Here is a 25,460-nt window from a genome sequence, read left to right on the forward strand (position 1 = left end):
ATTAACAACCTTTGATCAGTGCTTTGAAAGTAGTTACCAACTTATGTAAAAGTGCCAAAAAGTATTAGTTTACTTTTTCCTTTGGCATTTGGAGAGTTGATGCAACCTTTTAATTACTTCATCAACACTTCAATAGAAGTTGTGAACTGATGAAAAAGTGTCAACGGCTTTAAAACTGAGCAGGTGGCTTTTCTTTTCATCGCTATTTCGAGAGAATTTTAATTTTTTTACTAGAGATTGTTGATGCTTTGAAAACTAATCAAATCTCTCAATGATTTAAAATGGACTCCTCTTGTCAGTGCTTTATGGTATGCACAACGTACTTTCGTGAACATCCCGCCTCTTTTTAGCATTGAATAGAGAAATGATGCCCGAAGACAGTGTTGTATGAAGAGTTGATCTGATTCACCAATTAGAGGTGATTCATGCCTTTATAAAAAAATCATTTTGTTCATATCCTGCTTTGAAAATGTCTGATAAATCTACAGGCACATTGAGTAAAGATGTATGCATAACTTCTGCATTGATAAAGATTTTGCCACGAAACTTTACCACCTTGTCGAAAAGAATACTGCAATCAAAACCCATAAAGCTGATTTCATTTAAATTGAACAAAACTTCCAATTTAATTGTTTCCACAATTTGACCGGTGAAAAAATGAAGTTTTAATATCTCATAAACCAGGAGTTGTGTGTAATGTCCCCATTTAGGATTTTCCTTAATTTAATCCTGAAACAACCATTCAGACTTAAAGTGAGAACGGTAATACGTAATTATCCCAAACTGAAGACATTTTATTATAATATTTAATTTAAAATTTTAAGAATAGCTGGGAAGTTAGACTTACCTTCTCAATTAATGCCACCATCTCTCTTCTTCGATATTTGCATATATCTCCATTGTCAATTCTTCATACAATCTGATACTCCCGCTTCCGATTTGTTTCCTTGAGATATGCATATGATACATGTCTGTTCGTATATCCTTCAACTACTGATTGGTATAGTATGTTATAAACTCTTTCCTTAATTGCTTATAGCTATGATATATATATGCTGTTCTGGTTAGAGTCTTAACGTATGCAGTAATCCTTTCAATATCACTTATGGTAATTTTTGTGACTGCTGTGGCGAACTGGGCTATATCAATATGTATCAAACTGGTATTGGTCGGTTAAGACCTTCCGTCTATATATATGAATGTTTAATGGTTATGTATGATTGTGTGGCAATAACGTTCACAAATAATCGTCCGGAATGGCTGCTTGCCGTAAGTATTAGGTGTATTATAGAAATTCCAAAGGCGTTACTTCTGATATGTATGGTTGGTCAATATACATCCGGAAACATCGACTGTACGCTTCGTCATGAATTCTCCCCTTGACAGCATACGCACTCTGCTATAAATTCCCTTAGAACAATCCCGTAATCCTCCCCGATGGAATAGGTTTATATCATTGTTGTAAACTGATTAGCATATAAATCAATATTGTTCCCTTCCTTTTCAAATGTCTATCGATATAAGTATTCATAATATTGAATGGTTACATCCTTTCGTGCTACACCTTTCATAACAAATCTACAATTAGTTTTCGACGATCCACATATATCCTTTAGTGACGATAATGATGGGACATTTGTTTGAGTGTTGATCTATGTAAACATCTTCTTTGTTATTACTTAACCCATCAATGCCTGATACTAGTTAATCAATTCCTTTCCATTATATCGCTAATCTATAGTGATTATTCTTTTGTCATTTTTTGTTCGGTAATGGAGATATCACTGAGTATTTTCTTTATTATTAGATGCTAAGGTCTTACTTATGATACTTGTACCTGGCCACTATATTGTATTAATTATTAGTCCTTGATAATCTTAAGCAAAGGTCTCAATACAATCGTTGCTTTGAGCCAAGTGAGAATTAATTTAGTATTGCTTCTTTTAGTCACTGCTGGCATACAGTTTTCATGTGTAATCATTAGCATTCCTTTGAGGTAGCCACTATAAAGATATATTGTTGCAAAGGAGACCATTCTGACATGTGTCAGAACTGGTCTGCCAGAAAGATTACCAAGTGATATGCTGGACACTTAATATTAGCAGCAGCACTCAAGCTGGTGAATTGATAAAAAATTTATTTCTGTTTTCTTGGGTCTTTTTATTATCTTCAGCCACCAGCCATTGAGAAGGGAGGAGTGGGACCCACAAGGACTTGGCAAAGGCTCCAAATGTAAATATCAATTCAAAGATTAAAAACAGAAATAATATTGTAAAATTTATATAATTATTTGATAACTATGAAATTAATATTAATATTTAATAAATATATAATTTATATTAAATCTTGTTCATTATTATTATAAGATTTTATTTAGTTCATTTTATTTGATTATATCTATATATTTTATATTTTAATTTGTATTATTATTTATCATTAAATTCTAACATCACATTGTGTTGAACTGAAAACTTGCCACATTAGATGAAATGTTACTAAGAACACCCACACAAAAGCAGTTTGCATGAAAGACCCCTTTCCAACCACTATACTAATTTTCTGAGTTTTGAACTTGCTGTTTGAGGTTTTCTGTGGAAGTTTTAAGTGGTTTTGATTTCTATTTGTTCCCAAAGGACCATTGGCAAAGAAGCAAGCATAAACCCTATATGATCCTTTGGGAACAAATAGAAATCAAAACCACTTAAAACTTCCACAGAAAACCTCAATCATTGGCAAAGAAGCAAGCATAAACCCTATATGATCCTTTGGGAACAAATAGAAATCAAAACCACTTAAAACTTCCACAGAAAACCTCAAATAGCAAGTTCAAAACTCAGAAAATTAGTACAGCGGTTGGAAAGGGGTCTTTCAGTGGTATCAGAGCCTTGATTCTGCCAACCTGAGGGTAGAAATCAGTTTGCTTCATTTGCCGATTACATCAACAATCAGAATTAAGGGTGGAAGATTATTACCTACCATCCTTCCTGCTTCACCAATGAAGGAAAAGGTACCTAGCTGTGAGAAAATGACGAAGGATCCTACAAAGTTAAGAGAAACTCAACCTCAAAACAATCAGGAATTGCAGTGTTTAGATGTTGCACATTCAAGGAAAACTAGGCACTCTAAGGTTTCATCTCCATCAACATGTACAAGTAAGAGGCCTCATCTCAAGGCATTCAATGATGCAATTATGAATAGCCACCATAAGTATTGCACTCTTCCTAAGGAAATACGTGACCTCTTTTCCTTCACACAATTTATGGGTGTACCCGAACAGAATGATAATGATATGGTATCTATAAGTTCAAATCAATGGTGTAAGAGGAAAGATTATTCAAATGAAGTATGCAAAAATCTACATAAAGAATCTGATAAAAATACAAATCTGGTTCATGAAGACAAAAGGATAGCATTGGGGAGTGACTCGCATGAGGCTTCATCATCTTTGCGAGAAAATTCACAAGAAGATTCTATAGGAGAGATAAGCATGACTTCCCTTGATGTAGGGCATGAGATTGGCATGGATTCTTTAAGTGATCACAATGCATCTTCTAGTGTGATAGTTGATTCCAATGATGACAAAATTCCTACACATGAAGAAAAATCAGAACATGGCACTCCAAATTTGGGAGTCAAACATGAAGAATATGTTGTGGATTCAAGCCACAAAGGTTCTAACTTTGTACATCATACCATGGAAGATGTCAAAAGGACACAAGATATGTGTGATGGGTGGTCACAACGAGCTAAGAAGGCAAAGATGCTTGCTGCCCAAGCAAGACAGCACCTACAAGAGGTTAAGGAACGATGCAGCCAGCTAGATAATGCAAAGAAACAAAGGGAATCATACATTAGATTATTATTTCTTCCAAGAAAAGAATGTATACAAGTTGAGCGTGCAAAGGAAGATCTTCTTGAGGTAAACAAACAAGAAGAACGTGTTGTTGTGTGTGAACAAGAGAAGAGGTATAACTCAGAAAAATCAGAATGTTTATCTAGTTTGCAACATGAGGATCATGAGTTCCCTCTTAGAAAGTTCTTTCAAAGTTCAAAACTATGATGATAATGGACACACACTCGGTGGACCAGCCACTAGTATCATACATATTTGTGTAGAAGGAAGCATTATTGATTCCGCTTTGATTGAACATGCATCATCCACAATGAAAGAACAATTGCTAAGATCATATGAGGCATTTTGTCTCAGACAGCTGACTATAGAGACTAAGAGATTCCCCAATAGGAAGATCTAACAATTTGATCATTTTTGGTTTGTTTTGCATACTGTACAATGGAATTGGTTACTAATGAAAGACAGATCGGTTTTAGCAACTAGAAATTTATGTTACTTGCAGCAGGTCACACCTCATAGGCCAGCACTCATGGAGGAACAATCTTCCCTCAAAAAAGATACAAGAAAGAGCAATAAAATCGCCTTGGAAAGGTATGAGAATAATTCTAGTTCTTTATGTTGGGACAGCAATATTGTGACATCACATGGGCACAAATCCAAGAGTGGAGACAAGAAATGTAGCACCGTAAACATTCGTGAGTGGATAGATAAGTATGAGGTAAAGATTGAAACTTCAAATTGCCAACAATCTGATTTTATACCAGCAGTTGAAGAAAGGCATGAATCAATTTGTGATACCTTGATGGAGTTTGATAATGACTTTGCTTCAAGACATGATATGCTACAGGATAGAGCTGCCAAATGTATGCAAGTGTAATCTAATATTGAAGACTTACAAGGCAAAAAAAGAAAAGTTATAATCAGTCCTAAATCTCTAATTAAGGGCAGCAGCACTCTATCTCTTTATACTCATGAGTTAGCTGCCTATTTTCATGAAAAAGTAAGTGCTATGGACTCTCCAATTATTGGCATTCAAGATATAAAGGTCGAGCATGAAGTTTGCAAAAAAAAGGTGCTTGTCTCAACTGAAGATTTGCCATCAAGGTATGATCATAATTCTCTGATTTATAACAGCAGTGATTCATCCTCCCCTTTTATGGCGTTGGTGCTTCTAATCATTGGGAAATGAGTCATGATAATTTTATTATGATGGGTACACATGATGCATGCTTTGGTCATGATAAGTCACATGGTATATCTCATTTTAGGACTGGGTTTAGACATTTTGGAGCAGCTGATATAACTCAGTCCCAAATGATGAATGATGAGTCGCTAGAAAGGGCAAGGCAAGCCAAGTTATTGGCTCAACAAGCCAAGATCAATCTTCAACATGTTCGTGATGTTCGACATTCATTTGATGATGTGAGACATGAGTTGCCTAATTCAAAATTTCCACTTGAGGTATTTGATCATTCTCATGATGGTGATAGTGGTTTGATTGATGACTCTCTTAGTGGGCCATCCACTCAAGAGTTGTCTTTAACGAGCATTGATGGCACACATATTTCCTTTATGGGGTTGTCTCATGATTTTTTTGATATGGCAGCAATATCCTTGTTGATCGGTGACTTCATATCACTTGATTTTTTATTGACTAGTGGCTGTCCTAGGTGGAATCATATGGCATATCCGAACTTTTCATTGTCTACATCAATTTCCTAGCAGTATGGGAGTGTTTGGAGGTATACCTTTGGGATAGAGATGGAGTGTGGAGTGATTTTCCTTGATTGGCATTGGTTTGTTGGCATATTTGATATCACATATATTGCTGATGAGAGTTATAATAGCGAAGTCGGGTGGCCATTTATGTTGGTTCATTGGCATGTGGGGGTTCGCTTCACATTGTTTTGATATTCTAAATGCCTGTATGGTTACTTCATGGTGATCATTTGACATTCTCCTACTTCATCTTTTACAGCAAATTCTTCATTTTGATATGGGATCTAGGTATTGATTGGCATGGTACATTATTCCACATGGATTCCAATATGTTGCTTCATGGTTTGTGGTGCTTGAGCATTTTAATCAGAGTGGAGCAGCGGGTTGTTTGGTGTTTTCTTGAGGGCAAGCAATTCCAGGAAGGGAGGACTGTAATGTCCCCTTTCGAGGAGACAGGCAAATGAGCATGGTTGGCCTATTATTTGGGTTCCCATAGGTCAGGAAAGTGGTTAGGGGACCCATCTAGGGGTCATGGAGCTTTGCAAGGGGCTTTATAAACCATTTCAGGCACTCAGATGGCAGTTCCTAGTTTTTAGGAGACTGCCAGTTAACTGTTTGACCACCGAAGGGCTGAGGAGCATAGCGAAGTGGCTTAGGAGTCTTTATCATCGATTTGATACAGTCTCCTAATTTCTAGGAGCATCCCTACTTTTTAGGAGAAGACTACTAGTTGCACTCCCACATCCAGTCATCATCCTTGAACAGGTGACAGCATTCAATTTTCAGTTGGGGGAGGGCAGGTGTTGGAATTTTAATAAAATTAAATATTAAAGTTTTGACTATAATATTTAATTAAAATGGAGTTAAGTGATTATAATATCACTTTATAATAATGTAATAAAGTGTCATAAAAGACCCCATGGCACGCCTCCCTAGAAAGATATAAGTTTGTTTTAAAAGGGGGCCACTTTAATAATGATGAATAAGACCCTTATTGGATCAAACTTCTCTAAGACCCTTATTGGATCGAACTTCTCTAATACAGGAGAATTCTGATTTTAAGAACAGCAAAAGAATAATTTTCAGAATTAAGAATTCTAATCCACCGGGGCAGTAGAATGGCATATCAAGTGTCCAACACCCAAACTGGGGAAAGCTTTATTGAAGAATTTGGTGCAAAATACAATCTAAGAGCACCCAGAAGCTGGAAATGACTCTAATGAGCTTTACTTGTCTCAACAATGATTACTAAAAACAAATATATTGAAACTGCTAAGAAATGTGTCCAGTCTCCATTCCAAAATATTGAATTTCTTGAATTTTCCACAAAGAATCCTTGATCGAGACCCCAATTGACATTTGTAGCCTGTAGAATGCATCAAACCCCTGTAGGAAAGTGTTGACAATGAAGATGATAACAATTTCCAGCCTTCAACTAAATTGTATGGCCCAAATGGAGAAGCCAGAGGGCTACAAGTGGTACGGCCAGCAAGGAGCAAGTACGGCTGGCACAAGAAATGGTATGGCTGCCTTTGGGGGTCTCCAAATCTTCCTAAATCTACAATACAAAATCTGAATCTGCTGATAATATTCTAAATATGCTGATATAACTCTCAATTGAAGAACAAACAGGAATCCTATATGAAATCCCCACAATTATGAGCCGGTTGGACATCCAATTCATTGATCCCCAAGGAGTTTTCATTCCATGGAGGCTTGTCTGCTGCTGAAATCCATTTGTAGAGCTCAAATTCCAAATAGCTGATGTAAAAAATGAATAATGGATCCCCAAAGAATGCCCGACAAGTCACTTTATTTGCCTCCAACCCTAAACGTACCTTTTAGGGTTTCCATGCTTTATTTTAAAACACTTTATAATGTTTTATTAAAATACTTTTGAAACTCAAAGCCACATTCTAATTTTCATTAAATTTGCTTTCCCCTCCAAAAGTGGCGTCCAAGTCTAGGAATTATTATAATTGCACTTTATTACATATTTCCTTAGTTTGTTTTGTTCAATTAACTTTATAATGAAATATTATAAAGTTACTTTATATCTCAACGTTATAAAGTCATAACTTGCATTTTATTAATAAATTCTCCTCTATTAGAGAAGTTTGATCCAATAAGGGTCTTATTCATCATTAATAAAGTGGCCCCCTTTTAAAACAAACTTATATCTATCTAGGGAGGTGTGCCATGGGGTCTTTTATGACACTTTATTACATTATTATAAAGTGATATTATAATCACTTAACTCCATTTTAATTAAATATTATAGTCAAAACTTTAATATTTAAGTTTATTCAAATTCCAACACCTGCCCTCCCCCAACTGAAAACTGAATGTTGTCACCTGTCCAAGGATGATGACTGGATGTGGCAGTGCAACTGGCAATCTTCTCCTAAAAAGTAGGGATGCTCCTATAAATTAGGAGATTGTCTCAAATTGATGATAAAGACTCCTAAGCCACTCCGCTATGCTCCTCGGCCCTACAGTGATCAAATAGTCAACTCGCAGTCTCCTAAAAAATAGGAGCTGCCATCTGAGTGCCTGAAATCATTTACAAAGCCCCTTGCAAAGCTTCATGACCCTTGGATGGGTCCCCTAACCACTTTGCTGACCTACGGGAACCCAGATAATAGGCCAACCATGTTCATCTGCCTGTCTCCTCGAAAGGGGACATTACATTGCATCAATCCTCTCAGATTTTCAACTTTAATTATTTTTGTGATTCTCGGCAAGGTGCATCACCGCTCCTAAGAATTCAACTGAATTGAAGGATGATTCTTCTTCAACCTGGTGTCCCTTTCTACATAAAAATCCAACCAAATATGATACTCCAAAGAAGGATGAAGACAATGATAGACATATAAAACATGTGACATCATTTCACAAGTAGAATCAACTCATAAAAAGTTCAAATTTGGTGGTGTCAAAACAACGCCAACAGTACTTAAAAGAATCATTCTTTTAGAGAACGTTTTTCTTGTTGCAAAATGTTTGAAGAAGGGTTGCAGGATTTGGGTGAGGCACCACTGCATCTGTTGCTGCAAGAGGAATTGGCAGACCTCAAATACTCCACTCATTCTCTGTTCAAGAGGCATAATGATTTGGCATTGGTCATCCTTCACGATAGGTGTTTGAAAATCTCCGGCCTCTTTACTCTCCTGTGTTGTTTGTAACTAGGTAAAGCTAGGTTCGGATTGCCTTAAGGCAATATCCAAACCCATATTGGACTGGGTCCTATCCTAAAGGGGTAATGTGCCCCCAAGTTAAGCCCAGCCCTATACCTCCACGCCACCCTAAATACTCCACGCCACAATAAATAAATTGGCGCCAAAAGAGGGAGGCCGACTTGGATTTAATATAGGCTAAGGACTCATATAAATAAAGTCATCTTGCAAATACAATTTAGTCATCCATGAAATCAGCGAATTAGATCTGCAAACAAGAGGTGCGAAATCACTAAAGAAGGTTGTGCAAATTTATCCAAGGATTGTGCGAATTTGTCCAAGGATTGGGCGAACTTATTCAAGAGGATATAGGGCATTTTGGTGCAGTCTTGAAGCATGCAAAAGGGGCAGATCTGATGTATAAAGATCAGATTTAGAAAAGCAAAGCTAAGTATTGTATTTGTGCAATAAGAGTGAATACATAATCTGACCTGTGGGTCTTTAATGTTGGGTTTTTCCTCCTTGGAGGTTTTCCCAGGGTATTTGTGTTTGTCTCTTGGTTCCTTGTTTCATTCTTGAATTTCCTTGTTTCGTCTTTTATTAAGATAATGACAGGGGTGAAGTTAGAGGGCATCATCGGGTCCTCATCAAGGAGTCATTCTTTAATTCATTAAAGATTGTGGAGATTCGAGTGAAGAACCAAAGAAGGAAGTAACTGATATTTCTCCTTTCAGATTTTCAGATCTCTGGAATGCAAAGTGTATACTGTGGAGTTATTACCTTATTCAGACCTTCAGAGTTGTTGATTTTCAGAATTGGTCTAAACCCTATATTGATATATATTTCATGATTCTTAACCCTTGATGTGATCCGATCCAATTTTAATAATGATTGAATCTTTGATGGTATGGTGGATTTATTTTGCTACTAGACATGCAACTACTATTTTGTATTGCTAACAAAATCAGTTGTATTCCCACCAATCTTCAAACCCTAGCTGACTGTGCTAAGGCACATCAAGAGGAGATTGCGAATTATGGCTTTTGAAGATAGACTGCAAAGATAGTTTCTCTTGGGAAAGCTTTCGGTTCTAGTGTCAGTGTTATCTAAACATCAACAGGTGTATTTTTCTTAATTCTTTATTAACCTTGTGATAAGAGACTTTATGATAATTGAAGGTTAAGTATTCCTGTTGAATAACTTTGTCAATTTGTTTATTTTTGGTTTCTTTGTCAAGTTGTAATAATAAGGGTTTCATTATCAATATTTGCTTCTTATGGGTTTGTGCTTACTTAGTTTTGTAAAAACCCTTGTTGGGTTGTGTGAAAGGAAAATGATATTCTCTTTGAATTAACCCATGTTGGGCCAATCATGTTTTGAGGTTCCCTGTGACAGGTGTTTATCCTGGTAGGTCTACAAGCAAGTTTGTGCCTGTGTTATCCCAAGTTACCATCCTTATATCATCCCTGTTGTATTCGAGCTCATGTCATTAAATGTTGTGACAGATGCAGTTTTATTATGTGTAAGTTATCTGTTAAAATGACTGCATGACAGGTTGCTTTCAGTTAATTGGTTATGATGATGCTCTTTCCTACATGGTAGAAGTTAGAATGTATTGTTGTAAATAGCATATGTAGGAAGAGTGAAAGATGAACAAGTCAATGGTCTCCTTCTGTGATTAGCAATGAGATCTCTTCAAGCTGAGGTAAGCATTTTACTCGTTAATTTCTTCTACTTCCACCAAAGCTGAATATAATTAGGATCTTGTTCAGCAAAGTATGAAGATTCTGTTCTACTTGATATTTATCAATCGTATGTATGTAGTCATACTATATCTTGTGATTAGGTTTCTAAGAAATCTCAATTTCAGTTGTTCAGTTTGAAAGATGATTTGGCTTATGTATTTTGCTTGCTTGAATCTCACGCCTGTTTTTGTTTATAAGTATATAAGGATCGTTTTAGGCATGGTTATTCGGATGGGAACTAGGTTGTATCTCAACCTCTCGGGGTTAAAGATGAAGGTTTTCTGAAAATTCACCTTTCAGAAGGTGAAAGTAAGAGAAAAGCAAGTAGCATCTTCAATTTTATATGATTTCTGGTTCATTTATTGATTCTTATTTGATTAAGGATTAAGAGGGAGTCCCATCATCAATGAAGACTTAGTATTAAAGAATTGACAATCATTTGTTAAGTCTAGGGTTTTGTAAAGTTCTAACTTCCCTTCTTAAAGTATTTTGGTTTTTGATGTGATGATTTAACTCTATTCTCATCATTGGAATATAAGGAATAATTAGCGCAAGGATCTAAATTTATTGTCTTCTAGGATTAGAAATATGTCAAGGATCTAACCAAATTATTCCAAGTCAAGTATACTTTTGATATTTAGAATAATGGATTGTAAACCTTTATGAATACTAACATAAAGATTGAGGATGTTTGTAGCAAAGTCTGATTCTGTAGATCCATCTGAAGACAAGCAGTTGATTGGTGGATGCCTTAGCTAATTCATGATCAAGGTTGAAGCATGTTGTTGCTGCCAAGCATATCTTGTTGCATTTTGAAAATCTCAAATGATTGTGAGCAGAAGACTGTAATTATCTCACAAGGCTAACTCAGATTCTGAAGTGTCTCAAATAAAGGGAAGTCACTCCAATCTCTTGCTGTAACTTGGATACCCTATGATCTCTTAGGACTATAGCAAACAGTCCTCAGTCACACTGAGTACTCCTGAAGCTGAATTCATTGGAGCATGAACTGTATCAAGGAAATTGTGTGGTTTTTCAAATTCTTGTTGAATGGTTTCTTATAATTATTTATTATCAGAGTCGTATAGAGATACCTGAAAATTCAGTGTCTTATGGCAGGATAATCTTGTGTTGCAAATGTTCTCACCAAGTCTTTTGAAGCTTGAGTACTTCAGAAAATAGACTTGGAGCTGCGGAGAACACTGTCTTGATTGAGAAGGAGTCTCAACCTCAGTGATGCATTGTGTTTCATCAACCACCCTCTGCAGGTAATGTAAGGTGGTAGTGTAATCTTCTCAGGGAGAAGAGTAATTGTTAACATCCTCTGCGGGCAATGTAAGATGGTAGAAAAGATGGAATTTCATCCTATGCTTGTGTGCTGGATGGAAAGTGTACTAGATAGAAGATAATGTTTATTCATTCTTTGCTTGTGTGCAAAATGGAGGACTATGGTTTATGTAACTTCATTCTATTCTTGTGAGCAAGATGAATGATTATGATTTTCTTATGTTACATTCTTCTCTGGGAGAAGATTGAGGTAAAGGCAATACATTCTTCTCTGGGAGAAGATTGAGGTAAAGGCAATACATTCTTCTCTGGGAGAAGATTAAGGTAAAGGCAATACATTCTTCTCTGGGAGAAGATTGAAATGGAAGCTCTTCATCATTCTTAGCAGGCAATACTCGTGTGCAAATAAAGTTGGTGCTGCAATCTTCTCTGAGAGAAGATTGAAATGGAAGCTCTTCATCATTCTTAGCAGGCAATGAATGGTGTATCTGCGTGATAGATATCATGGAAAGAGTCCATGATGTGCATATATATACTTGTGTTTGTATTCATGTCTTGCAGGTGTACATGATAAAGTTCTGGATTCATCCTCTACAGGCAAGGTAAGATGAATATTATAAAAGGGATCCATGATGAGTTACCATTATGTGATTTGGTTACTTATTACTTATGGTTACTGGCTACTTGTTGTGATCCTCTCTAAGGAGTGCTGGCTGAGTTCAGATTACAGATTGCACAATGAATGTATCAGGAAAAGTACTTCGGGTATCTCCTTCAACTTGGGCTCTGCAATGATCTCTTGGGCATGTAGAAAGCAATCTTCCGTAGCATTGAGCACTGCAGAAGCTGAGTACATTGCAGCATCTATTGCATCCAGAGAAGCAGTGTGGCTTCGCAAACTCCTTGTTGGATTATTTGGTCACACTAGTGGTCCTACCACCATTCATTGTGATAATCAAAGTTGTATAAAGATGTCAGTAAATCCTGTGTTCCATGTCCGGTCCAAACATGTGGAAACGCACTATCACTTCATTCGGGATATGGTGCAAAGAGGCGCCATTCAACTAAAGTACATTAGCACGGATGATCAAGTTGCGGACATTCTTACCAAACCCTTATCTAGGGTGAAGTTCGAATACTTCAGAGACAGACTTGGTATTGTGGAAAATGAAACCTTGATTGAGAGGGAGCTCCAATCTCAGTGACTCTATCTGTAGCACTTTGATCATTCTTTGCTTGTGTGCAAGAATGAATTGTGTCCAATCTATGCTTGTGTGCTAGATGGAAAATTGTAATTATGTAAAGACCCACTTGTGTATTACACTTTCTATGCTTGTGTGCTAGAAGCATCCTATGCTTGTGTGCTAGGTGGAAGATGTAATTCTATGCTTGTGTGCTAGGTGGAAGATGTAATTCTATGCTTGTGTGCTAGATCCATTCTATGCTTGTGTGCTAGATGGAACACTAAAGGTTCAGATTATGTATTCTCTTCTTCCCTAGTTAAGAGGGAGTGTTGTTTGTAACTAGGTAAAGATGGGTTCGGATTGCCTTAAGGCAATATCCGAACCCATATAGGACTGGGTCCTATCCTAAAGGGGTAACGTGCCCCCAAGTTGAGCCTAGCCCTATACCTCCACGCCACCCTAAATACTCCACGCCATAATAAATAAATTGGCGCCAAAAGAGGGAGGCTGACTTGGATATAATAAAGGCTAAGGACTCATATAAATAAAGTCATCTTGCAAATACAATTTAGTCATCCATGAAATCAACGAATTAGCTCTGCAAACAAGAGGTGCGAAATCACTAAAGAAGGTTGTGCGAATTTATCCAAGGATTGTGCGAACTTGTCCAAGGATTGGGTGAACTTATTCAAGAGGATATAGGGCATTTTGGTGCAGTCTTGAAGCATGCAAAAGGGGCAGATCTGATGTATAAAGATCAGATTCAAAAAAGCAAGCTAAGTATTGTATTTGTGCAATAAGAGTGAATACATAATCTGACCTGTGGGTCTTTAATGCTGGGTTTTTCCTCCTTGGAGGTTTTCCCAGGGTATTTATGTTTGTCTCTTGGTTCCTTGTTTCATTCTTGAATTTACTTGATTATAGTTTACTAAATTACAAATCTGATTAATAAACTAGGGCATAATCAAATGTTACAAATCTGACTAATAAACTAGGGCATGATTAAATGTTACAAATCTGATTACTGATCTAGGGCACGAATTTAACATCCTGACCATTTTAAAGCATGGCGTTATCAGAGCTACTAGACAGGATTTTCAAGATTAAGGGGTAAAGGTGGTGGAGGAGAATGGAGGTGCTGGTCCAGCTCTGGTAAAGGTGGCGGTGTTTTGGTTTTTATGTCTGTTTTCCTTCCTAATACAGTTTTGCTGAAATTTTGTTTCAGAAGTCTTTTCTAATAGCTGTTCAGGTTTTTTTCACACATCATTTTTTAATCTATTAAGCTTAACTTCCAACGGCTGTGGGCCTCTATAAATTTAACAAATAACCTCTCAAAAAAAGATGAAAACTTAAAGAAAAAGAATTCTTTATGATATATTTTAGTCAATAAAGTAGATATAAGAAAATGGGTCAAGAATGACACCCACAATTTTATCTTGGGCACATGAACAATTCATTGAAGTCTGCTAATTGTAGTTTGAAATGTGAAATTTCAACAGATATCACCAGACACCTCTAACTTTAGTTATAGGCCACTTTCACCAATATCACTTCTAGCACATTTTGTGATTTGTTATGGCATAAATTAGACACTAACAAATGGATCGAGAGAGAGAGAAATATATTTCTAGAGAACCTGTTTGATTTGAACTATACTACACTTGCATTACGATGTGCAAAACAGCAATGATTAATTCAACTTTCAGTTTACCAAATATGTCTTTATATGTTCACATTTTTCTTTATAGTCCATACCATTAACATCTGTTTGTTACTTAGAAAAAGTAAAATTACATCTACTAACCCATGAGAAACTCTAGAGACAGGTAAAATAACCGCTTTGGATCCTCTTGTCGGAAATGATGTTGAGTGTCATTCCAGCTTTCAATTAAACGATCACGTACACTATGAGCTGTAGCCTGCATAAATTAAATTTCATAATTTTTACTTCTGTTTGACTACAATAGCCTTACAGTTAAATGATACTAGCAGGATTCCTAAAAATCAAAAGTTTAGCAATTAGCAAGTAAAAATGACTCACATAACACTAAACAATACTCTAAAAATGTCATTAAACTAAGGATTGAAACAAACTGTTTCTTTTAAACTTTTCTATGAGGACAAGCATCCAATCCTAAGCCAACAATCTCATAATAGTTAAAAACTAGCAATTGCACCTTGGTGTGCAATAAGTACACCGATGATGTGTGGAAGGTTGATTAGGAAAAAATGATCTCTTTTTTTGCATACATGTGTAGTACATGAGGTCAACTAGTAGGCCATTTAGCAAATGATGTTGTTTATGCCAAAAAGGTCTCAATAGAGAAGTGATAGCTTCAAATCAACTATGCATCCACATATATGGATCCCAACATGACTGAAATAAAATCTCTAAATAGTAAATCCAAAAGATAATCAAGCTTCATTACCACTAGACTCATATTATATTTGCAATAGGGAGAGAGGGAGAGAGATAGAGGGAGAGATAGGGATATAAAGAGGGAGAGATATAGGGGGAAGAGTGAGAGACAAGTGTTAAGGATATCGAGATGAGAGGAAGATGGACATGGAGATGGAGATAAAGGAAGAGAGGGGTATAAAGAGAAGGAGAGGGAATGATAAAGAGAGATGATTGAGGGATAGATAGAGACGGAAGCGATACATATAGAGAGAGGGAGAGATATCGGGGTAGAGAGAGATTGGGCGATAACGAGATAGAGATAAAGGGAGAGATGGAAGAATAAATATGGAGAGGTAGAGAGATAGAGAGGCGAACATATATAGATACAAAATTATAGGGAGAGGGAAAGAGAGAGAGGGAGGGAGAAAGATGGATGGATAGAGAAAAGGAGACATGTTTAGATATAGAGTAGGATAGAGGAAAACAATAATCAAGATAAAGATAGAGAATAGTGGAAGAGAGTGAATAAATAGAGAGATAGAGAGAGATAGAGGGAGGAAAATATAAGGAGAGATGGAAAGAGGGAGGGAGAGAATAGGTAGAGGCCGAGAGTTAGGATGGGGAGGAGAGGGAGAGAGATAGGTAGGGGGGAGAAAGGGAGAAAGGTAGATGAGGGCAAAGAGATAGGTAGAGAGACAAAGATAATTTTAAAAATTTAATCAAGTTAAAACTTATACTAACCTAAACTTTCATTTTTTTATATAAATTATAATATAGTATCTTTTATAACACAACAAAGACTTATTCATGAGAAATAATTTTATAAATAAATTAACACATCTTTTCAAACACAAGAAAAATACATTAACGAGAAATAATTTTATAATATTAATTTTATATCAAACCCCTCTACCCCTACAGAAAAGTCGGGTAGAAAATAAAATATAAAAAAATGCATCCTCACTATTAAAGAAGTAATTTCTATTAAAAAAAATATTGAAGAAAAATAAATTTGGATGAATGTTTTAAATGTATATATGTAGGTCAATGTGTATATGTTTAAAAGATAAATGAGAATGGATTGTTAGGTTAAGTAATAAATGATAATTGAGAGAGGGAGAGAGGGATGTGGAGAGATTGAGAGAGAGAGAGAGAGAGAGAGAGAGAGAGAGGGGCAAAGATAAATAGAGAGAATGGAGATAATGAGAGAGAAATAAGGAGTTTATGTTTATATGAGTGAGAAAGAGATATGGAAGCGATAGAGAGGGAGTGAGAGGGGGGGATATAAATAGATGAGAGAGGAAAAGTTGAGAGATATAAAAAAGGATTAATAGGGAGAGAGGGAGATATAGAGAAAGGAGAAATATAAGATAGATATAACTTCGGAAAGATAGAGGGAGTGAGTGAGTAAGAGAGGGATAAATATATAGGAAGTTAGTTTAAAATTTAGATTATATTATATAAGTTAAAATATTAAAATTCAAAGTATAATTATTCTATGATAATAAAAAAATTCATAAGACAAGTATAAATTAAATTAATTCTGATACCTTAATTATTATTTGTATTTTCATAAAAAAAATAAAAAATAAAAATAAACTGTAAATCTAAATCAAAAATTAAAATAGAATAAACTAAATGCAATACTAAAATCAAAACAAGAAATAGTTATCTATCAATTACCCAAAATTAATTTCTATCATACATAGAATATATAAAATATATAACTATTATTATTGTAAAAATAAATTAATATTAATATAATAATAATTCTACTTCCTACATACCTAAAAAGATTATAAATCATAATTAAACATTAAATCAAAAAAAAAATTATCTATCAATTATCCAAATTAATTTCTATTATAAAATAATATATGATTTTAGTAACCATTTTAAAAATAAGTTTACATTAATACATAGTAATAATTCTACGTCCAATATATTTGAAACTAAACTTATAAATTATAATTAAACATTGCAATCATGATAATAAATAATTATCTATCACAAAAAAATAAAAAATAAAATAAAATTATAAAATAAACTATATAATATATAACTCTACTATTTTTATTTTTTAAATCACATTACATTAGGCATGATGAATCGTATAACTATTTGAAAGTATAACAAACAATAATTAAGAGTATACTAATAATAATAAACCATCGAGACGGAGAGGCTCATTACTCGTTAAAAATGAAGTGGAGTTTAATATAGGAAAAAAAAAATGAAATACTCTATGCTCTATCATAATAAACTAAAAAATCCACGTAGACCTAAAAGCATTCATTCATACAAAGACTAGGAATGGCCACGTAGACCTAAAATAAAAAATTACACCGCCACGTCAGAATTTTGATGGTCCTTTATCTCATCAACTGAGAATAAAAATATATGATTCCATAGAATTTGGTGAGTCAGAGACCACTTGTTCTAGGAAGTGGGCTTACCAACCGTTTACCGAAAATCAAGAATACTTTTGTAATGTCCCCAATTATTAAAAGTGACAATTAATTAAATTAATTCTCATTAAATTGTCCAAAATAAATATTATTTAAAAGGATGACTTATTATTAATTAATTTAATTATAAAATAAAAAGGGGATAAAATAATATTAAGGAATGTCACTTTAGCTATCTCTGCAAGCAAAAACAGAGGCTACGAGATGATTGGCTAACCAAGGGGGACTTTACTTAGTCATTTATTTGTCCTTGGTAAGCTTATAAGGTGAAAACTTTATAATATTTCATTATAAGTCAATTTTTCTAACAATAGAAATATTTATAAAGTGATTTTATAATGAAGGTTAATTAAATGAGAAGGATAAATTATAAAGTTAAAATAAACTTTATATTAAAATAGCCCCATTTAATGATGAGTTAACCCTCAAGGTGGGCCTGGAGTCTTGAGGTGGGCCAAGGCTTGGAGAAGCTTAAAGCAGCCTGTGAGCTCTCATTTCAGCATTATTGGATTCATTTTTACATTCTTTTCAGCATTGGGAAGCTCTGCAACAGCAAGCCAACGTTGAATTTCAGGTTGGGATCAGGTTGTTCAATGTAAACTTCTTCTAGATCACCATTCAAAAATGCAGATTTGACATCCATTTGATATACCTTGAAAACTTTATAATAAGCATAAGCAAGCAACAATCTAACAACTTCAATTCTGGAAACCAGAGCAAAAGTTTCTTCACAATCTTCTTCAGTGTTTGGACGAAAACCCACTCACTTGCAGCATTAAAGGATCCTCTTTCAGGCCATTTGGCGTCAAGATTTGGAGGAGATATTACATTTAAAGCAGGTTTGAGACATCATCAACAGATCTGAGCAGTTTGGAGGACATTTCCAGCAAAATAAGTGCTAAATATTGTTGGTCGTACCATCTACGGCAAGGTCGTACCATCCATTCATGGCCTGTGAGGTCAAATAAATAATTTGGAGGGTTTTAGCAGCACAATTTGTTCCAAAATTCATTGTTGATCAATAACTTCAGTGAATATTGTAGAACGTCGTAACCGCACCGTTAAATAAATGGCTAGGTCTATGTTGGAACACAAAAATGTTCCTAAGAAGTATTGGGCAGAAGCAGTGTTTACTACAGTCTATCACCTTAATAGGTCTCCCACTCATGTTGTTAAAGGGAAGACTCCTGAGGAAGCCTGGACTGGTTGCAAACCCAAGATCAGCCATTTGAAAGTTTTTGGCTCTCTTGCATATGTTTGGATTCCAGATGCCAAGCACTCTAAGTTGGATTCCAAGAGTCTGAAGCTCATGTTTACAGGTTACAGTGACAACCATAAGGCCTACCAGTTGATTGATGTAAACATTGATCATCTCATCTTCAGTCGCGATGTTGTCTTTGATGAAGATCGAGGACCATTTCAGCTTTCCTTGTCTAAGCAAAATTCTGAGGATCAGCCTTTGAAGGCTTCTAATTTAGGTGCTCGTCCTCCATTTGGTTCACCTAATGGGAGGGATGATGCAGATTTTGTATTTGACGATGCACTACCTGAATTTCCTCCAGATGATGCTAATCTTCCACCTATTCCAAATCCTCTTCCACCTCCACTTCCAATTCTTCCTCTTCCATCTGATGTTGGCACATCTACTCTCCAGCCTAAGTGGTGGGCTAAGACCATCAATGATCTTCGCCCTGATGAGCTCATTGAGGGTAGATCTTCCAGAAATAAGGGCAAGCAGCAAAGTACAATTAACTTTGCTCTCATGGCCAACATTCACAGCATTTATGAGCCTCAGACTTATACCAAAGCAAAAAAGATTCCAAAGTGGGAACAGGCAATGGATGCAAAATACCAAAGCCTTCTGAAGAACAACACCTAGGTTCTCTCTGATCTTCCTCCAGGGAAGAAACCCATTAGCTGCAAATGGGTCTATAAGGTCAAGTATCATGCAGATGGTACCTTAGATAAATACAAGGCCAGATTAGTTGCTCGAGGATTCACACAACAGGAGGGCATTGATTATGAGGAGACATTTGCTCCTACTGCCAAGATGAGTACCATTTGTCTTCTTCTCGCTATTGCAGCTCAGTTTCGATGGAAAGTCCATCAGATGGATGTTAAGAGTGTCTTCCTCAACGCTGAATTGCAGGAAGAAGTCTACATGACGCAACCTCCTAGTTTCAAGGTTGCCGGCAAAGAACAATGACCATTAAGGGAGGGTATTAGAATAATATCTTTCTCTTTATGTTATTAATGGTCATTTAAGTTGTTTCTAACTTCTCCTCTAGTTAACGATTGTTTCTTTTAGAAACGTCTTTGTAACTCTATTTAAAGGAGCTTTGTCTCCTTGATTAGTTGAACAACATCGATTCTTTGAAATCCATATGCTTTTGCATCTGTATTATGGTATCAGAGCATTAACAAAATTCGTAGAAATTTTCTTTCAAAAAAAAAAATTGAAAAATTAATTTTAAATTTCTTATGTACTTCGGATTTTCTAGGCTTGTTTCTTGTTAAGGTTTTCTATAGATTTCGCAAGTTTTTTTTGCGGATTTAGGCTTCCTAGTTCGAAAACTTTTCTGGGCATTTGTTATTTTCATGGTCGCCTAGGGTTTTTGCGTTTTTTCAACTAGGGCTTTTGACTCTTCAGTTCAAGTCAAAATTTTACTCTGGTTGCAGATTCTTGGTGGGTTTTTCAAGACCTCAATTGGGTCATCGTCAAATTTTTTTGGGTGCATCATTTTCCGTGCCTCGATTTTTGAGCCATCGGATTTGCATTCAGATTTCAGATTTTTGGTGGGTTTTTCGAGAGCTTTTCTAGATTGGTCTCAGAATTTTCTGGGTGCCTCGAATTTTGTGTCAGCGAATTTGCCTTGGAATTTGTGCATGTACTTGTCTCAATGCATTGATCTTTGTACCTCAAGTTTTGTGCATTCAACATCTTCTCATTATCTTGTTTTTCGTGCCTTGAAAAGCGTGAAGATGGCTTATGGGCATCAATGTTTGTTTCGGTTTTTAATATTTTTTCACCTAAAATAATTTTGATGGGTTTTAACATTTTTTTCCCTTAAAAAAATTTGTGGGTTTTAATAACTTTGTCCTCAAAAATTATCTGTGGATTTTTAAATATTTTTTGTCCCTGAAAAAAGGTATGGGAGGGTTTATGATTTTTTCCTCAAAAATTGTACTTTACTGCAGTCTGTTTTTAGTCGCACCTGGAGTTGTTGTGCGAACATCTGCACTAGTCTCTTGTTTGCAATCTATTTTCGAGCATCTTGCTCATCTACAATAGTTTGGAGGGTTTGCTGATTTTTTCCTCAAAATCGTGACAATTCTTCTTGGTGTGTCTCTAGTTACAGGGAGGGACAGTTCTCCAACATCAAGTTGGATAGTCGATGTTGTTTTGAGTATCTCCAGAAGTTCTGCAGTTCCTGGGAGGGTTGGTGGCAGACTCATCTCAAGTGACAGAGTCAGTGGTGGGTTCTTGTCTTCTGTTGCAGCGTGTTCTAAAAAAAGGGGCAACCTTCTATGTTATTTCTCTTGGTCGTTAGAACGATGACCATTAAGGGAGGGTATTAGAATAATATATTTCTTTGTGTTATTAATGGTCATTTAAGTTGTTTCTAACTTCGCCTCTAGTTAACGATTGTTTCTTTTAGAAACATCGTCTTTGTAACTCTATTTAAAGGAGCTTTGTCTCCTTGATTAATTGAATAACATCGAATATTTTAACAATATGTGGTCTACATGAGCATTTCATTGAGGAAAACTGTCAGAATTTGGGAATCTAGCTTGGTGACCCTGAAGGATTTGCATTGTACATTCATAATTTGTTTTGGTAATTATCATTGAAGCAAATAAAACTCATTGGTGCCATTGGTTGCAAATAAAAGCACATGTATTGGCCAATGCACCAATTCAAGCAATAAAACTACTCCTACCAGGCTAGCGCTGGACACCTAGTATGCCAGTTTGGCTTTGAATGTTGCTCATTCTCTGAATTTATTAGTTGCTGCAATAAAATCAAAAATTCTGAAACTTAATTTCAGTAGTTGTCATTTATTTTTGTCTTGCATTTCCAAGTTGCATCATTCATTCTATCGCTCTAAAACCTTCAAAATGCAATAAAACTCAAAACTTCATCAAAACCCAAAACAACCACTCATTGGTCAAAGAATTCAATTGAGCAAACCAATCAGATTGTGCCAATCTCTAGTTGGCATCTTTCATTGGTATCAAAGCATAATCCTGTCAGCCTGAGGGTTGGGGCTCGTTTATATGCACCCGGGCAAAAGGGAAATATACAAGTACTATACACAGGTGAGTACAAGGCCATCTAGATTTTGACATGGGTGACAATCCTAGTGGTAATAGGAGTCCTCGTCGGGAGGATAGACAGAAGCCCCCTGATCTGGATGAGTTATTGAGGACCTTGGCTAACACACAACCAAGGATAGTATAGGAACTTGACAGGTTACAAGACACATTGGACAGAATGGATTTGGGACACCACAGAGATAGGCGTGGTAGACACAGCAGGTCAGTTACAACTGCAAGGAGTTGTGGTAGTAGTAGGACTCCTACATCGTTGTGCAGTGTATCCATCTCCCCTAGGCATGACAGAGCTCAGACCAGGGCAGCTGATAGACCTATGCTCCCACAGTTCACTCCTAGAGATGAACCATCATTGGCTGATCCACAGGATGGCATTGCATTTCAAGACACGGTTATGGCAGCCAGTGATGAGTGGGCATGCTTACCACAGCACGTGAGGGATGCCTTTCCCTTACACCAAAACTGTATGCAGCGCAGAGACCAGTTTGAGAGGTCATAATGACAAATTGTACAAGGAAACAATGATCTTCGATGGAGAAGAATCGCTTGGTTCATCCATAAGTGAGGTTTGTAAAAATGTTTATGAGGAATTTAATAAGCATGCTACAAGAGATGAAAAGGTGCTTGTATCAAGTGAATATTTGCCACCAAGGAATGACTATAATTTTGAAGTTCGTAACAGCAATGACATAGCTTCTCTTCCTCAACATATGGCAGCCTCTAGTCAAAAAGAGAATAATGATTTGCATTCTACATTTGGGGATAAAAATGGTGCAAGCATGAGTTATGATGATGTGAATAATACAACCCATCGTAAATCAGATTTTGTGTACTTTGGGGCAGCAAATATAGAGCAATGTCGAAGGCTGGATGAAGATTGGTTACATAGAGCTACCCAAGCAAAGATGCTCGCTGCCCAAGCGAGACAACACCTCCAAAGAGTCAAAGAACGTCACAATCAGCTAGATGATGCAAGGAAACAAAGAGAATCATCCATTAAGTCTTTATTTCTTCCAAGGGAAGAAGAGCACAGCGAAGATATATTGAAGAGGTATAAGCATCAGTCTGATTTTCAGAGTTTGATCAATGATTCTCTTTCATCTAATGAATCAAATTTGAAACCTTGCATTAAGAACATTCAAGTAGGAATAGCTAGGTGTGAAGTTGATGAGTTATTGGGCGGCATTCATAGTGGACCAGCCACTAAAGGTTTGTCCATGTTGCGAAACAAAAACATCTCCTATTCATTCGTGGACTTGTCACCTCTTTCATATGATAGGGCAGTGTTGTATTTATTGATTGGTGACTCAGTTTTCTTAGATTTGACAATTGGCTATGAAGATCAGCAAGGGACTTCATTTGGTGCATGGCTAAACAAAATATTTACTTGGCATCCTCCAATGAAGACAAACTAACTTGTGGAGAAATTAGGCAGGTTGCAGCCGCTAATCACAGGTTTTGGAGAGGTTTCCATCACACTTTCCTTGTTGGAAATTGGCTCATTGATGGGTTCATATCAGTATTGATGGTTGGTGGTACTTGTGGCTTCAATTGGAGTGCAGTTCTCAGCTGGTTAGGTGATATCCAGATTCACAGCAGCAGCATAATGAGTACTTACATGATGGATAGATATGACAGTACAATAATTTGGGATACTGGTATTGACATGTGTGGTGCACTTCTTCAATGGATCCATGATGAGTTGCTTCACTTGGGGTATACAGATGTTTATACCAGAGTAGCGTAGTAGTTTGATGGAGCAACGTTTCTCAAATTGGTACAGGATCCAGGAATTAGTTGTCATTGTGCGGGTGCAGATTGCTTGAGGACAAGAAATCTTGGGGAAGGGAGGACTGTAATGTCCCCAATTTTTAAAAGTGACAATTAATTAAATTCTCTTATTAAGTTGTCCAAAATAAATATTATTTAAAAGGATGACTTATTATTAATTAATTTAATTATAAAAAAAAGGGGGTAAAATAAAATTATAAAATGTCACTTTAGCTATCCCCACAGGCAAAAACAAAGGCTAGGAGATGATTGGCTAACCAAGGGGGACTGGTTTATTTGTCCATGGTAAGCTTATAAGAAGGATAAATTATAAAGTTAAAATAAACTTATAAGAAATATTTTATAAAGTAATTTTATGAAGGTTAATTAAATGAGAAGGATAAATTATAAAGTTAAAATAAACTTTATATTAAAATGGCCCCATTTAATGATGATTTAACCCTCAAGGTGGGCATCGAGTCTTGTGGAGAAAGATTCCAATGGAATCTTAGAATCTCTCCCTAGGGTTGGCGCCAAGGCTTGGAGAGGCTTAAAACAGCCCATGAGCTCTCATTTCAACACTATTGAATTCATTTTTACATTCTTTTCAGCATTGGGAAACTCTACAACAGCAAGCCAAGGTTGGATTTCAGGTTGGGAATGAAAATTCTCAATCTTCTTCAGTGTTTGGATGAAAACCCACTCACTTGCAGCATTGAAGGATCCTCTTTCAAGTCATTTGGGGTCAAGATTTGGAGGAGATATTACATTTACAGCAGGTCTGAGACATCAGCAACAGATCTAAGAAGTTTGGAGGACATTTCCAGAAAAATATGTGCTAAATATTGTTGGTCGTACCATCTACAACAGGGCCGTACCATCCATTCATGGCCTGTGAGGTCAAATAAATAATTTGGAGGGTTTTAGCAGCATAATTTGTTCCAAAATTCATTGTTGATGAATAACTTCAGCGAATCTAAGGGTTTTTCAAGAGAGTTGGAACATATGTGGTCTACATGAGCATTTCATTGAGGAAAATTGTCAAAATTTGGGAATCTAGTCTGGTGACCCTAAAGGATTTGCATTGTACATTTATAATTTGTTTTTGGTAATTATTATTGAAGCAAATAAAACTTATTGGTGCCATTGGTGGCAAATAAAAGTACATGTATTGGCCAATTCACCAGTTCGAGCAATAAAACCACTCCTACCAGGCTAGCATTGGACACCTAGTATGCCAGTTTGGCCTTGAATGTTAGAGTTTGTTCATTCACTGAATTTATTAGTTGCTGCAATAAAATCAGAAATTCTGAAACTTAATTTCAGTAGTTGTTATTTATTTTTGTCTTGCATTTCCAAGTTGCATCATTCATTCTATCACTCTAAAACAGAGTTACCCGGGGACGCGTCCCCGACCTGAAAACCCCCGTCCCCGACCTGAAAACCCCCATCCCCATCCCGGGGACGTATCGGGGACTTGGGGACGGCCAGGGGACGTTTCCCCCCGTCCCCAAATTGCCCT

General features: G+C 36.2%; 1 protein-coding gene across 2 annotated transcripts in view; it reads right to left on the reverse strand.

The window, feature by feature from the left end:
* Window positions 1-25,460, reverse strand: part of LOC131047970 (uncharacterized) — a 223,419-nt gene that overhangs the window by 178,557 nt on the left and 19,402 nt on the right. For both annotated transcript variants that reach the window (XM_057981782.2, XM_057981781.2), the window contains exon 2: window positions 14,769-14,883. In XM_057981782.2, coding sequence (XP_057837765.2) covers window positions 14,769-14,883 — 115 coding nt within the window. The remainder of the gene's footprint in view (window positions 1-14,768; window positions 14,884-25,460) is intronic.

The sequence above is a fragment of the Cryptomeria japonica genome, chromosome 3 (assembly GCF_030272615.1).
Source record: "Cryptomeria japonica chromosome 3, Sugi_1.0, whole genome shotgun sequence".
Classification (NCBI taxonomy): domain Eukaryota; kingdom Viridiplantae; phylum Streptophyta; class Pinopsida; order Cupressales; family Cupressaceae; genus Cryptomeria; species Cryptomeria japonica.